The sequence below is a fragment of the Pholis gunnellus genome (assembly GCF_910591455.1).
Source record: "Pholis gunnellus genome assembly, chromosome: 4".
Taxonomy (NCBI): Eukaryota; Metazoa; Chordata; class Actinopteri; order Perciformes; family Pholidae; genus Pholis; species Pholis gunnellus.
This window is the reverse complement of record NC_136530.1, coordinates 7,660,011-7,673,904: the sequence shown is the minus strand read 5'-3', so window position 1 is coordinate 7,673,904 and position 13,894 is coordinate 7,660,011. Positions and strand designations below refer to the sequence as shown.

Below are 13,894 nucleotides of genomic sequence, written 5' to 3'. Positions count from 1 at the left end.
TTGAAGCAACTTCAATAACCAAAAAAAGAAATTATGCAGGATTCAGAGCATTAATATAGCAGCAAACAACTATTTGCTATGTAAATATATAGTGGATTTTTATAAATAAAACATTTTACAGAGTTTACGGATATCACTCAAATATAGATGATTAATCCTGCAAACTGTCTGCAGATTTATATGCCTGCAATGACGATTTCCCTGATTTCATGTTTAAAATCATGCAATATTTACAGCCATATACGATGAAAACATATTTATTCATTAATCATTCATCGTAAAATGATACTAACTCCTTCAGACATCCATGATATAAACACATCACGCCTCCAGTGACCGCGGAGGCCGCTGTGTGGCGACCTGTCCACGCGGGGCGCTAGTTGCCCAGACATCAGCCGGCCGACGAGGTTAGATCTGCGGCGTGTAGATCTCTGCGTCACCGCTGATCTATCCGCTGTGTTTCTGTGTGGGGCGTTCAGCTTCTACGCCTCCAAGCTCCCGGAGAACGGACTGACTTTCTAGCTTCACCACCGCTGACAAACCCGCTGTTTCTTCCGCGACTCCCTCCGATAAACGTTCAGAGTTTAAACTGAAGCCCGAACAGCTTCTATTTGAAGTTGATTTAACCTTCTGAGCGTCTTTCTTTTTCACTCGCGCGCGACTTATGTGTAGCCGTTTGTCGGAACGAGCTTTCAACTTACAACGAACCCGCAGACATTTTGTTATTTCTGAGAATTAGACCGTTTTTTTTTTTCTCCTACTTTTTTTTCATCCGCGTAATCGCGGCTGTGTGAAGCAAGCGACCTGCAAGCTTTTATAAAGGAGCACCACCACCACAAAGCGACGGAGGAAACCATTACTATCCCCCCTCCGATAAATCCAAACACCACCGTGTGTGCGTAACGTTTTTTTTTTTTTTTAATTTACATGCGTTGAGCTCGCGCATCGCTGCCGCCGCTCGTGCGTTGAGGCGGAAAGGCTTCTTGCAACTGCGATGGATCATTTTGACTGACAGCTTTGGAAGAATTAGCCATTAGCTTTAGCCAAACGAGGAACCAGCACTGGCTGTGGTGGTTTCCTGTTCAACAGACGCAGTAAATACGGGGGTCTGGACACAAGTACGAGGTCTACCATCACCCAGACAAGACACCGACTCCTTTTACCTCAAAGTGCATCACTTATATTCGGTCGCTAGCTACCGTTAGCTAGTCGTCCTGCTAACGCTGGACTGTGCACGGCTGGGCTAGCTTTGGACAAAGGAAACATATAAACACGGGGCACTCAGTTGATCGTGTTAAGGAAGGAAAGCAACAAACAAGGAATTGACATGATGTTTCCACAATCAAGACACTCAGTAAGTGGTTTTTATTTTTACATTTTATTTATTTTTCTTCCAGAATTTAGGTAACACACCAACTGATTTAAAGGCAGGTTAGCTAGGTAGGGGAATTATGCATGCTTGTTTTTTTTTAGGAGCATTTTGTAATTTAATTAGAGGTTTTAGAAGAGTTTGTTTTTTTATAACTGCAGTGTTTAGTTCTGGTAAGTTCTGCAGAAGATGTGTGGTTGTGGGATTACAGACACACGGTGGGAGAATAAAACCCTTTTTAGTATTTAGGATTTAAACTGTTAAACTTTTTTTTTTCTCCAGATGATGGCATGTCCTCCAAAATCAAACAACTCTAATGAATGCTGTCATATTTCACAGCTATGTGTGATTTTCACTCCCTCGTGTCAGTGCATTTTCAATGGGCTGCAGTCTCTAAAATGCCAGATATATATTTTATAACAAAGATATATAAATTATGTTGTCACTGTCATCATATGGTTACTGAACCACTCAAAAAAAACCCCACTGTACACTATTATGTTCTATGCCATCTCCTCAATTCCCCTAAATCTCAAGTTTCCATGGTAACAGAAACTAAGTCCAGGGCATGTATATGTATCCGTGATGAGGCCTCTCAGCCCATTGGTCAAACATTTATGTTAAGTGACCAACACACTGGTGTCACTGTTAGTAATGATGTTTTCTGGTCAAACTCAACTGGCTTCTTTTGGTGCAACAAGAAACTTCTCTGAAACAGAAATATGGTGACATAACCTGTATTTCCACCTCCTGGTCTTGGCTGCCATTTCACCTTTTCCCTTCCTCGCAAGGGCAAAATCATAACAAAAAGGTATTTGTGTCGGTCCGGCGCAGGTTAACGCAACAGCGAGAAGAAGACCGTGCCCTCTGCTTCTCCCAGGCAACGACTTGTACTTTTTACTGCTCGAAGCGGAAGAGTTGTTTGCCGAAGCTAGAACCTGAATGTCTTTTGTGACTTGAATGGCTTTGCCCTTTGGCGGTCAGTGTGTGTGTGTGCGTGTGTGTGCGTGTGTGTGCGTGTGTGTGCGTGTGTGTGCGTGTGTGTGTGTGTGTGTGTGTGTGTGTGTGTGTGTGTGTGGCAGCCCGATTGTGGCACTGCCACTGATGCCATCCAGGATGTGTGTTCCCAGACTCGGGAGCAGAATGTGAGGATTTGGGAAACCTCTGGCCTGGCTGGTCAGACGAGCTCAACCTAAGGGTTCTGAAACTGAGGATCTAAAAAAAACCTACAGTTTGGGCTATGTTCTCCACACAAATATCTGTCACTATATTGAATTTAATCTTACCACGGCTCCATTTTAGATGGCAAAGAAAGAAAATATGCATTTGGGATATAAAAGCCTTCACACGATTTGCTCAACAACTCAACAGTGACCATTTCATATTAGCAGCCGGTTACCTGCTTTGAACAGTAAGAATAGATTTTTTTGTTGGTTGTGTTTTAGTCCATGTCACAGTATTTTAAATGTATTCTACACACTGACTGCGGTGCGACGCAAAGTTCAAAGCATCGTGGGAAAGCAGGCGGGAAAAAATGGGCGAAATTCAATTGGAAGGTTTGGTAAAGCTTTGCAGAAGAAGAAATTATTTTTAGTGGTGAAAAGGGTTAAAAAAAGTTTAGTCTTAACCAGCTGTGGATAAATGTTGTTATTGTTGTTTATTATTCATACAATGCTTTCTCACAAGAAAGCTGGCGAGGTAAATGAGCAATAAGTGGCAGAGATGAAGCTGCATACTTAATTTCAGGGAATTACTGGGGTGAGATTCCACTTTAGAGCCCATGTTACACCTCCTTCCTCTGGGTGAGGTGGTGGAGTACTCACCTCCTGATGGGGGTGAGAAATGAGTCCGAGGTGAGAAAAGCTGGGCCACTCCTGCCTGCCTGTCTGATAGGAGGTTATTTTTCTAATCCAATTGAGTGCCCTTATGCTGCTTGATTGGAGTATTAAGACCCGACACACAGGATTAAAAATGGGGTTTGGGGAATTTAGGATGTCTGCTCACTCGTTCTGCAGCTGCTTTAGTCTCAACCTGCTACAACAAGCCATTTCCAACCCTCGACAAATACACCTGTGTACTAAACCACCACACACACACACACACACACACGTCTTCCCCCTTCAATTCCTCTTCCTTCTCAGCTGCTGCTGCTGCTGTCACAGGGGGCCGAGGATGGGGAGAATGTGTGACACTCGTATAGATATGAGTGTCACAGATAAGGAGCTGGAGGATGAGAGAATAACGGCACTGCCTCATAATAACAGATGATGGATCTCTCAAACAGACTCAGTCAGCACAGAATCTGCTTTCCCTCTATTTTCCTTTGTTCTCTTTGTAGTAACATTAGTGTTAAAGTTCCATATATATATATATATATATATATATATATATGAATGAATGATGTGCACAATCAAGGATCCGCTCATGTGTGATGCGTCTAATTTGAAGCAGCAGAGGAAGCCGTAGTGGTGATGTGTGGTCACACTGCACTAAAATACTGTTACGGCGTTTCCTGTGTGAATCACAGAAGATGTTGCCTTTCCCTGGCCACTTAAGGCAATTTGCCGTATTTTGTTTCTATAACCTAATGTGAAAGGCCTTAAGGCTTTTATCTGATTCATGTGGAATAAGAGGAAGATGTTTCTGTCTAAACACCGGGTCACGTCATTTTTCTCCATTTGCATTGCCGCGGCTTTCTTTCCAGAGATTTCGGGTTCACCGCCATCTTCCTGGGGCTGACATTTTGTTTTGTTGTATTGGGTACATATTGTGTGCTCCAGCTTAATAGTCATGCCTAGTGGAAGTGCTCACTTATTTTATAGGTTTGCCAGGATTTATTTTTTAACATCGGAAAGCAAAAAACAATAAGCAATGAATTTCAGTTTTACGTTTATTTCAGATATTCGTCCCATTTAGACACAAAGAAGGCCGTGTTTTTAAGAAGGATGTGTGCCTTTTAAGTCAATGGGTGCATTTTAATCCACTGTCACCGGTTACGGGCACAGTTCATTGGTTTAATAGGAAAAAGCCTCATTTGATAGCGGCACAGTGCCTGACCCAGTTGATAGCATTTGCCATATTGTTTGGGTGTTGATTAATCCTAATGCAGCTCCAACAAAGCTGGCTGTGGCGTGAAAGTGGAGCAACAGAAAGGCTCCGGTGCCAAGAGCCGGAGAGTAGAGCGAGTAATATGGAGGCAAAAATCTCTGGAGTCCCCGGAGCCCGTTGCTCCACTGTAGAGATGGCCACAGGTTGTACACACAGACACACAGACACACTCCCTCCTCCTCCTCCCGCTTGTCTCCCTTTATCATGCGTTTCCTCCCAGATCTGATGTAGTGGTGGGAGGGTCAGGGGCAGAGGGTGCACAGGCATTATTAAGCCCACTTGAATTAACAGGACAGCCCCCAGCCTTTCCTCTAAAGCCTCCAGCTGGGGGCAGCTTAATCCCCATGGTCCCCTGTCTCGCCCATTAAACAAACTCCCCCCACCCCTTCTCTGTCGCCCCGCTGCACACACACACACACACTCACACTCACAAACGCGTGTGTGTGTGTGTGCGCGTGTTTGTCAGTGGGGGGTATTCGACATTGAAGCACACACACAGAAGAAAGCATGAGCACAGCGTCGAACACACGAACATACACTTTAGCTCCCTTCTCTGCTGGTAATTATCGCTCTTGTACATGCATAGAAATAAAAGGATTTTTCCCTTTCACTCATCAACAGCAAGGACACACACACACACACACACACGGACATTCTTCCCAGCCTCAAGGGTCTTATCTGCTTTTTGTATCGGAGGAACAAATTGAATGTGGGGCTTGACACACGCAGGCCAGCAGATGTCTGGGTCGTTAAGGTTAGGCCAGCTGATTAGCATGACAAACAGAGCCCCGCGGAGCCCCCCCCCCCCCAACACCCCCCCGCTCCACCCTGCAGGAGGCCCTGCTGTTGAGTGGTCCAGTCGAGGCCATGGGTCACAGGTGATGTTGATTTTTGTGAAGGGCCACAGTGGATGATTGTCAAAATGCTTTGGGGTTGGTTGAAAGAGAGGGGTGTAGACCGGTGCAGCCCACCTCTTCTGGAACACACACACATACTGACTTGGACTCAAGTAGGCAGAGAAGTTACATTTTGAATACACATTCACACACACTGACTTATACTCCCCCCTCCTTATCCAGAAGACCTGTGCACCCTTGTATGCACACTTTCTTTCTAAATAGTTTTTTTTTTTACTTTTTGATGGCGCCAGTGGGGGGGGGGGGGAGAGAGAGTCAACAAAGGCCCCTCAGCTGGACTCTAACCGGGAAAGTGGTTAGCGGTTGTCATCTTAACCCCTTAAACACAGGGTGCTGCAGGTATATGCACTTTCAACCTGTGTGACTCCATACATAAGACTGTTGTTACAGGTAATCCCCAGCAGGGATTACACTACTGCATTGCAAGCATGGCCTAAATTGACCCCCCCCCCTGTCGAGCCTCAGGGATTTTTCTTAAAAATGTAATTTTCAAGATGTTTCTTTGAACTACAATTACAGTGCGACAGTTCGAAGTTGGCCAGCAATATCTCTGTTGAGACGTCCTATATTAATATGGAGATAAACCCGACAACAATAGTAAGAAATGTTCCTCGTGAAGATGTAAAAGAAACATGGAGGGACATATGAGCAAATATGACCGCCTCTCTAGCTTCATCGCTGTCATGATTATGTTTGTGCTAATAACACTGGCAAGAGGACTAGAGTGTAAATTACTGAGGCAAACTGCAAAGCTTTGTTGCATTTGGTCGGACCCTATAAAAACATGTCGCACAGTCAACAGCTCGTAATTTGTTTTTAAAATGTATTTTGTGGAATCATTTTTCAGTTAAAGATGAAAAGACAGATGTGATGGGTTATAGCAGTACTTGCCATGCCCATCCCATTCACTTTTATAGAATGGGCACCAAAGTCTGCAAGCAGAACCCAAGCTGAGTTCCTGCGTCTTGCTGACTAAGGTGGGCTGACTTTGATACCGCAGAAAGCGAATGCAAACTCTGGTACTTCATGTGCATTTTGTTGGTCATGCTTAGGCCACATGAGATGTGGATCGTATTCACTCCGAGGCTACAGCCACGCTACTACGTTTCCCAGCAGCTACACTACTCGTGCGTTTCAAGTGCCTAAAACAAAGTTTGAAAATGCAACCGATGCTGGGTAAGTTTGTAAACTCTGGGGTTGTTCGTAATGTGGACAGGCGCTGAACCGGAGACCTTGTGTTCACCAAATGTATTGACCCATAATCTAGTACTAACTTCTTAGTGTGTGTGTGAGAGAGGTAGAGCAAGACTGCAGCTTTGTAACTACGTTTTTTTTCACTATATTTGTCCGTTTGAGTATATAGAGGAAGATTATTGAGGATGATCTTAAGTATCAAGCCCAATCTTTTATTATTTAAGAGTACTATAATATAATATTTTCTGCAATTAAGCAACCAGTCTACTTCCTGTTTACACCGGCACCCGCATGACCAGTGTACGTGATCAGTCATGTGATGTTCATTTTCAGACGTGCTAGGAAATCATTCCGAAAACGAGGCTGAAACGCTCGCGTGGACGGAGATCGCTTTCGTTTTAAAACCGTATACACAGCTTTAGGTGTGTTCACATTAGTGTGAATATGGCTAAAGCAAAACAAAAAACGCACACACACTTTTTGCACCATCCCCTTGGAGTTCACGGCGTGCACCAGAGCTGCCTCTTGGAGGAAATACTGAATCAAGGGGACAGAAAACATGTCACCGCTCTATGAAGGATTGAGTCCCTGCTGGGCCAATCAGTTACACAACTTTCACCTTGGGGTTATTTGTTGTGTTGGACAGAAATAGCTGAAAAATAATGTATATGGACTGGAAGTAAGTGTCCTCTACAGATTAAGACCACATAAACCAGCTGTGGCATATTCATAAGGCGCAGGCAAGGCCAAGGGAATACAAGTCCGCTTAGTGTGTGGTTTATTGCCGTCATGAGACAAAACATACGATGTGACAGAACCAAGAACTTTGTGAAAATGAATGATGCCATGTAATGAGAAACCACGACTTCCCCTTTAACATTGATTAAAATAAGATTTGCAAGTTATATCTCTACCTCTTTGTCTGCCTGGGCTGCTTTGCCTTACACGAAGTACCGCAGCAAACCGAAAGAACGGGAAGTATGAATACAAACGTGTGTGTGTGTGTGTGTGTGTGTGTGTGTGTGTGTGTGTGTGTGTGTGTGTGTGTGTGTGTGTGTGTGTGTGTGTGTGTGTGTGTGTGTGTGTGTGTGTGTGTGTGTGTGTGTGTGTGTGTGTGTGTGTGTGTGGAAAAAGTAGAATGGTAATGAGTTTGTGCTTTTTTGTGTCTACGTACACGCTCACACACACACGCAGTCAAGAGCTCATCGTGTGTGTGTGGGAGTGAAGATGGGGGTGTGTGGAGTGAAGCGGCTGCATCAGTATTCAGCAGTGGCTCCCTACGAGGAGTGTGTGGGAGGGAGGGAGGGAGGTGGTGGTGGTGGTGGGTGGGGCAGCAGCCCTTCCTCAGAGCAGAACGGTGCGATGGGCTGGAACAAAGCGGCACAGCGGGGGGGGTGCTGCCGTGGCCCTCCTTGGCCAGGGGCCCCTAGACCTGCCAAAAAACGAGGCACTGCACCAGTTCCGACAAGAGAATTAGCTGCTCTGCTTGTGTGCCTAAGAGCAGTACGGCCCCGACTGAAACAACATGCCGCCTCAGCTCCACCGAGGTCTCAGTCGGACACCGGGAGGATTCACAGCAAGGCAAAGAAAACATCCCTCGTTCAGGGGGTGGGGGGCGGTGAGGACAGACGTCCACTATGAGACAGTGCTGGTTTCTATGGTGTTGTATTCAGGGTACACGTTGGCAGGTATTGTCACCACCGTGCTGTGTGGTCGGTGTCCTGCTAGTCCTGAGTGCAGGCCGTCCCGTCCTTATTAGACACGCTTGATATTTGCAACAGGACACCCTGTTAACTGGTCCACTCAGGCTAATGACGTTTCCTTAGACTAACGGGGGAATTCACATTGGAAATGGAAGAAGGTTAAAAAAACAAAACACGAGGGGCCGCATTGGACGTGGGCGTGTTGCCACAGGTAGCGGTAAGAACACAAAACGTGTCCAGGAAGTCCAGATGTAGCAATAGACTGATTAGTTAGAAGAATTATCGAACACCGCTCAGTGGTGAACGATACTACAAGACATTTTACAACTGGGAAGTCACCATTAGTCCTTTGAGAGAGAAATGGTCAAATTTTGCCATAAAAATTATTCTACCAGAATACATTTATTTGGCCAATGCAGTAGCTTGCTGGATAAAATGACATTGTGTTGTTGCAAACAGAGAGAGACGCGATAATCATTCAAATATGGGGATAACTGCACACACTTTGGGGCTTTCTGTTCATGTAGGAATTCATAGTGTTGCATCCGTTTGTGCTTATTAAAAGTGACCAAAATTTAAATAAAAAGTATGAACGAGAAGTTAAAATCTTTACTTTCTGCACTCCTGGCAAACTGCGTGAAGGGGACTTGTCAGTTTCGGAAAGTTGCAACAAACTCGTCCACCTTCCAATGTAGGAAAGGTGTGGAGGTAAAGGCGCTGTCCAGTGAGCACACTATAACTACTTCAATTTAAACTGGAACTTTAGTGCAGGCGTTGAGCAGATGAAACACACGTTCCCTGGTGTCGGCCACATGCCGGCACTCCAGCCTTCTGCTTTCATTGTCCACTTATTTGTTGCGGACTTTGGGACTAATCTTCCTTTCCTCCGTCCATGTCTTCCCTCCTTCCCGGCTGTTGTAAGTAATAACCTTGTTTTTTACAAGCAGGCATCAATCATCTGCACAAGCGTACTGGGTGTAATCTTAAAGCCCCCCTTCTGCGATGCTGGCTTTAATCTCAGCCATGGTCTCCAAACCCACAGCCCTGTCGGCCTCACCACTTTCCCCACTCTTGACAAATTGCCCATTTCCCTTGGCTTTGCAATCTCTGCACTATTTTTCGTGTGTGTGTTGTGTTACAGTATGAGCGCCCCCACCTTGTCTCTGCTGTTTGTGTACATACATGTGTGTTTGTGGGTAAAGTTTACTACATTTTCCTGCATCTGTGTTTGCAGGGCAGTGTGCCTTAAGTGTCACGTTTGTTTGTTTGTGTGTGTGTGGGTACTGCGCGCTTGGCTGGCCTTGCACAGGGGGGTAAAAAAGACAGTTCTGCGGAGTGGGGGAGGGGCCGAGCCATGCCAAGCCTATGTTTGCAAGGGCACTTCACTCGAAGTGATAAAAGTAGAATAATCCCCTTTAAAGCGTCTTAACGAGGTCAAATCTGTTGGGCTGAAAGGGGGAGGTGTGTGTGTGTGTGTGCGCGTGTGTGTGTGTTGTTGGGATAACGCTGCAGAAATGGGGGTAAGCCTTGGCTTGGTTCGTGAGAGATAATAATCAAAATCAAATTCCTGGCCCAAACAGGATTAGGCTCTCCCTGCGCTCTAAAGCCCCTGTCCAGAGCGGCTGAAGACACAATCCTATTCCTCAGCCTCCTCTGACACACACACACACACACACACACACACACACACTCTGAGCAGCTAACATAGCAAGGAGCCCTTGGCCCAGACAGAGTTGGACGTGGGCCAGTTCGCCCTGTCCCTCTCTCAGATCACTGGGCACATACGCTTTAGTCCAAACACTAATCTGGGATATTTAGATGGAATTGTTTGGTTGCAGCTATTCTTAGACGGAAGATGTGATCTTGTTTGGTGCTGGTGTATTAGCAAAAGGCTTTAAGCCCTCAACGTCTGGCTCGGTAAGTCGTGTCATGATGGATTTTTTGCTGAGAGGTCTGCCCACATGTTAAACACATACCCCACATGTTGTATTCACCAATACAGAGCCAGGCGTAATCATCCCCTTCAGTAGGGTGACTGCTACATGTAGACTCTCATTTTAGAGGAAATGAGCCCAGAATTTATGGGAATGTCTTGATATGGTTTGTGTTGAACTACTCCGGGTGTATAGCAATATTTCATACCATCTAAACACCACTTTCAGTACCTGCTTTCAGCCCTTTTTCACAAAAGCATTTTTCTAAACAACCCCCCTGTAATTTCTAACCCTCGCCACCAAACTCAAGGAGGCTAATGGTCATTTTGTTTTCAACATCATAACCCTTTCCCTTCTTCTCAGTCATTGCGTTATCTTTGAATAACAACGTGTCTGTGTCTGAGATGGATGGAGGAGGTGGACGGCTCAAATGGCCTCCATGGGACTGTTGCTGTGGAGCAAACAGACAGCCTGGCGTTGAGAAATAGGCCAACTGCTCGTCTGTGTAGATCTCCGGTATTCATTTAAAAGTGGGAGAGAGAGAGAGAGAGAGATAACATCCAGTCATTAGTGAGTGATTACAATGCCAAGGCCCTATCCATGCCCCCAACACACACACACACACACACACACACTCAAACACTCCAACTGAGATGTAAACAGCCAGGCACGGCTCCAGGAAATACAATCCCCACGCTGCTGCTGCCCTCAGGCAGGATTTATACTGAGGAGGATGTTTTCCAATGTATCCTGCTGCTATTGTCTGTGTGTATTGTAATTGTGTGTGTGCTCTGCCTGGATGTATGTACTGTATTCATGTATTGTTGGTGTGTGTGTGTGTGTGTGTGTGTGTGTGTGTGTGTGTGTGTGTGTGTGTGTGTGTGTGTGTGTGTGTGTGTGTGTGTGTGTGTGTGTGTGTGTGTGTGAGAGAGAGAGAGAAGCCCCCCCTCCCCCTGTAATCTCCAACCCTCCCCATCTTCTTTGTCGACTGATCTATGGAGCAGAAACAGCCTTAGCCTGATTCTTATTTAAAATAGACATTATGTTTCACAGTAGATTTCACATGGATTGGACCAGATGATGAGGCCAGGAAGGGTGTGTGTGTGGGGGGGGAGGGTGATGAGTGGGCTTTGGGTTGGTGGGTGGGGGATGGGGGTGGGGCAGCAATTTCCTGAAACGATGAATCCCATTTATTCGCTGAAGACTGTCTCAATTGCCTCACCAGCGCACAAAGCTTTTTAATGCTTTAATTACGTCTCAAAGGAGCAGGGCAGAATCAAATTAGAGATTGTCCTACATTTAGGTGCTGTGTGTGTGTGTGCGTGCCTGTGTGTGTGCGCACTATGCAAATTTTGCATTTGAGGGAGAATGTGTGTGTGGGCTGTTGTATCCTTGTGTATGATTCATGGCAGTGAATATTTGTTCCTCTGGCAGCCAAGACTCATACATAGAGGCTTATCACCCCCCCCACACACACACACACACACACCTATTCAATGTTAAGGCTCTCTGTTTTGCTCTAACACACACATCTTTCTCTGTCACATTCACACTGTCTAGGCTATTCCTCTGTAACGCAAACAAAAGACGGCTCACAAACGCACACGATAGCCTCTCACTTGCAGAAACGCATTTCCACGTACACAGCGTGTAGGCACCTTGTCTGAGCAGATGGCACGTGTCACAATATTACGGCAGTATTTCATTAACATTATGGGCATCCATCTGTTGTGCGCTCTCAGGCCCCCACAGAGCACCTTGTTTTGGTCCCTGACAGAGGGAGAGGGATAATACACATTGTTAGCGGTGTATACTGTGTATATTGTGGAGCCAGGAGAGGCCTGCGTGGTCTGGTTGTGTAGTGGCAGAAGTATCAGGGCGGCTCTGTGAGAACCGTCCTCCTTTACCGGGCGTTTTATCCAGGATTTAGGCAGCTCTGTGACGACCTTGATGAATAGTAAACTGTACTTGGTAACACATTTCACCTCGTAAGCAAAACAATACAATCTCTTATGACTGTTCCAATACTTTTTATTAACAAAACTACATCTTAAATCGACGCGCTTCCCTCCCCGTCCTGTTAGCAGGGTTGTAAGCTAGCATGTACATTAACATCACCTCCAGCTATGCTTTCAAATTATTATCAGCTAAATATGGCCACATTTGATCTGGGGTCAGAAAAAACATCCCATTCTGATCTACTTTGAAGTATTTCAAGTAGAAGGTGAGGTGTGACAGTTATCTTGTTGCCCCAAGCAATCAGATGCCGACTACTGTCAACTACTTTCTTTAGTCTAGTTGCAACCATTTAAAAAAAAAAAAAAAAGCCCTAAAACCATTTCATAAACAACATATGTTTGACTATATATACGTGTTTACGTGACTCCACTCGTACATGGAGTGTGTTAGTACTATGTGCACAGTTACAGGAACGTTGTGTTGATTTGTTTTGGCTGGATGAAGATGAAAAACTAGAGTTGTGTTTCAGGAAATTTGTAGCAGATTTTATTTTCCAGGCCTGGGAGAGAAGGCCGACTATTTAGTTTAAGATCGGACGGAGAGGTAACGTGTCATTTTGTAAATGCAACGCGTGTCCGCTGAAGCTGTACTTTGTGTGTTATAAACCCATGAGGGTCGGGCACGTTATGTGCATGACACGAAAATACAGCTGTCAATCAAAAAAAATATAAAAACCAGATAAAAATGTAGTAACCATTCTGTTTCTAGAACTCCTCCTCCTCAGGATATAAAGGCCGGTTACCACATTCAATGATCCTGTAAAGGGAAGGGAATATATTGTCATTTCAAGATTTGAGTACTTGCATTAAATTATTATAATTATTATTATCAGTTCTGAATTAAATAACGAGTGACGGTTATATACAGGTCTGCATCCAAATTGTTTTATGCTTCATTCATAACATTTACTTTCAAATTATTATTATTATAAATAACTTACAGAAACATTGTCCCAACTTTCCTCTCTTTCTCACAAACAGCGAGTCCTCCAAAATAAAAGAATTATTGAACAATTCCCAACATGTTTTTATCTCACAAAATATTCTACTTTAATCCATAGTTCTTGGCGTTAAGCCTTTCAAAAACAACAGTTTCACTGCAGTTAAAAAACGATTTGCTCTCCGCCGCACGGTACACAAGGTTCATTTACAATTGAAAGTTCTTCCTTTTCTTGCTTTCCTTTCCCTTGTCGTCTTCTTCTTCTTCTGTCTCTTTTCTCCGTCTCTCTTCTGTATTCCCAGCGGAACAGGTTGCCAAACCCCGGGCTGTTGACCGAGAGAGAGAGAGAGAGACTTTGGTATTTTAAACGTTTGCATACTGCGCTACACAGGAAGGAAATCGGATCTAGGGCAACAACTTTACCCCCCAGGCACAAAGGGGGGTGTGGGGGGGGGTAACCTGTAGGAAGACACACAGGAAAACGCACTCGGTGTGTTGAGAAACCGTATGATGGAACAGTTACTGCAGTGTGAGTTACACGGCTGCCTGGAGCTAAGTGCCTTGTGTTGACACAGGCTCTGCGTGGCACAGACCCGTAGATCCGAGCTGTTGTTTGCCGAGTTTGGTCCGCGCCGCACCGGCCGGAGTGATAATGGAAAAAGGTTATTCTGCTTTACAACCGGAGCCTCTGTCTCCGAGTAGCGGATTGGG

General features: G+C 45.1%; 1 protein-coding gene across 2 annotated transcripts in view; it reads left to right on the top strand.

Moving 5' to 3' along the window:
* The first annotated feature begins 534 nt into the window (after positions 1-534).
* The window catches only part of tle5 (TLE family member 5, transcriptional modulator), a 31,729-nt gene continuing 18,369 nt past the window's right edge, over positions 535-13,894 (top strand). For both annotated transcript variants that reach the window (XM_079158006.1, XM_079158005.1), the window contains exon 1: positions 535-1,354. In XM_079158006.1, coding sequence (XP_079014132.1) covers positions 1,328-1,354 — 27 coding nt within the window. In that variant the 5' untranslated portion in view covers positions 535-1,327. The remainder of the gene's footprint in view (positions 1,355-13,894) is intronic.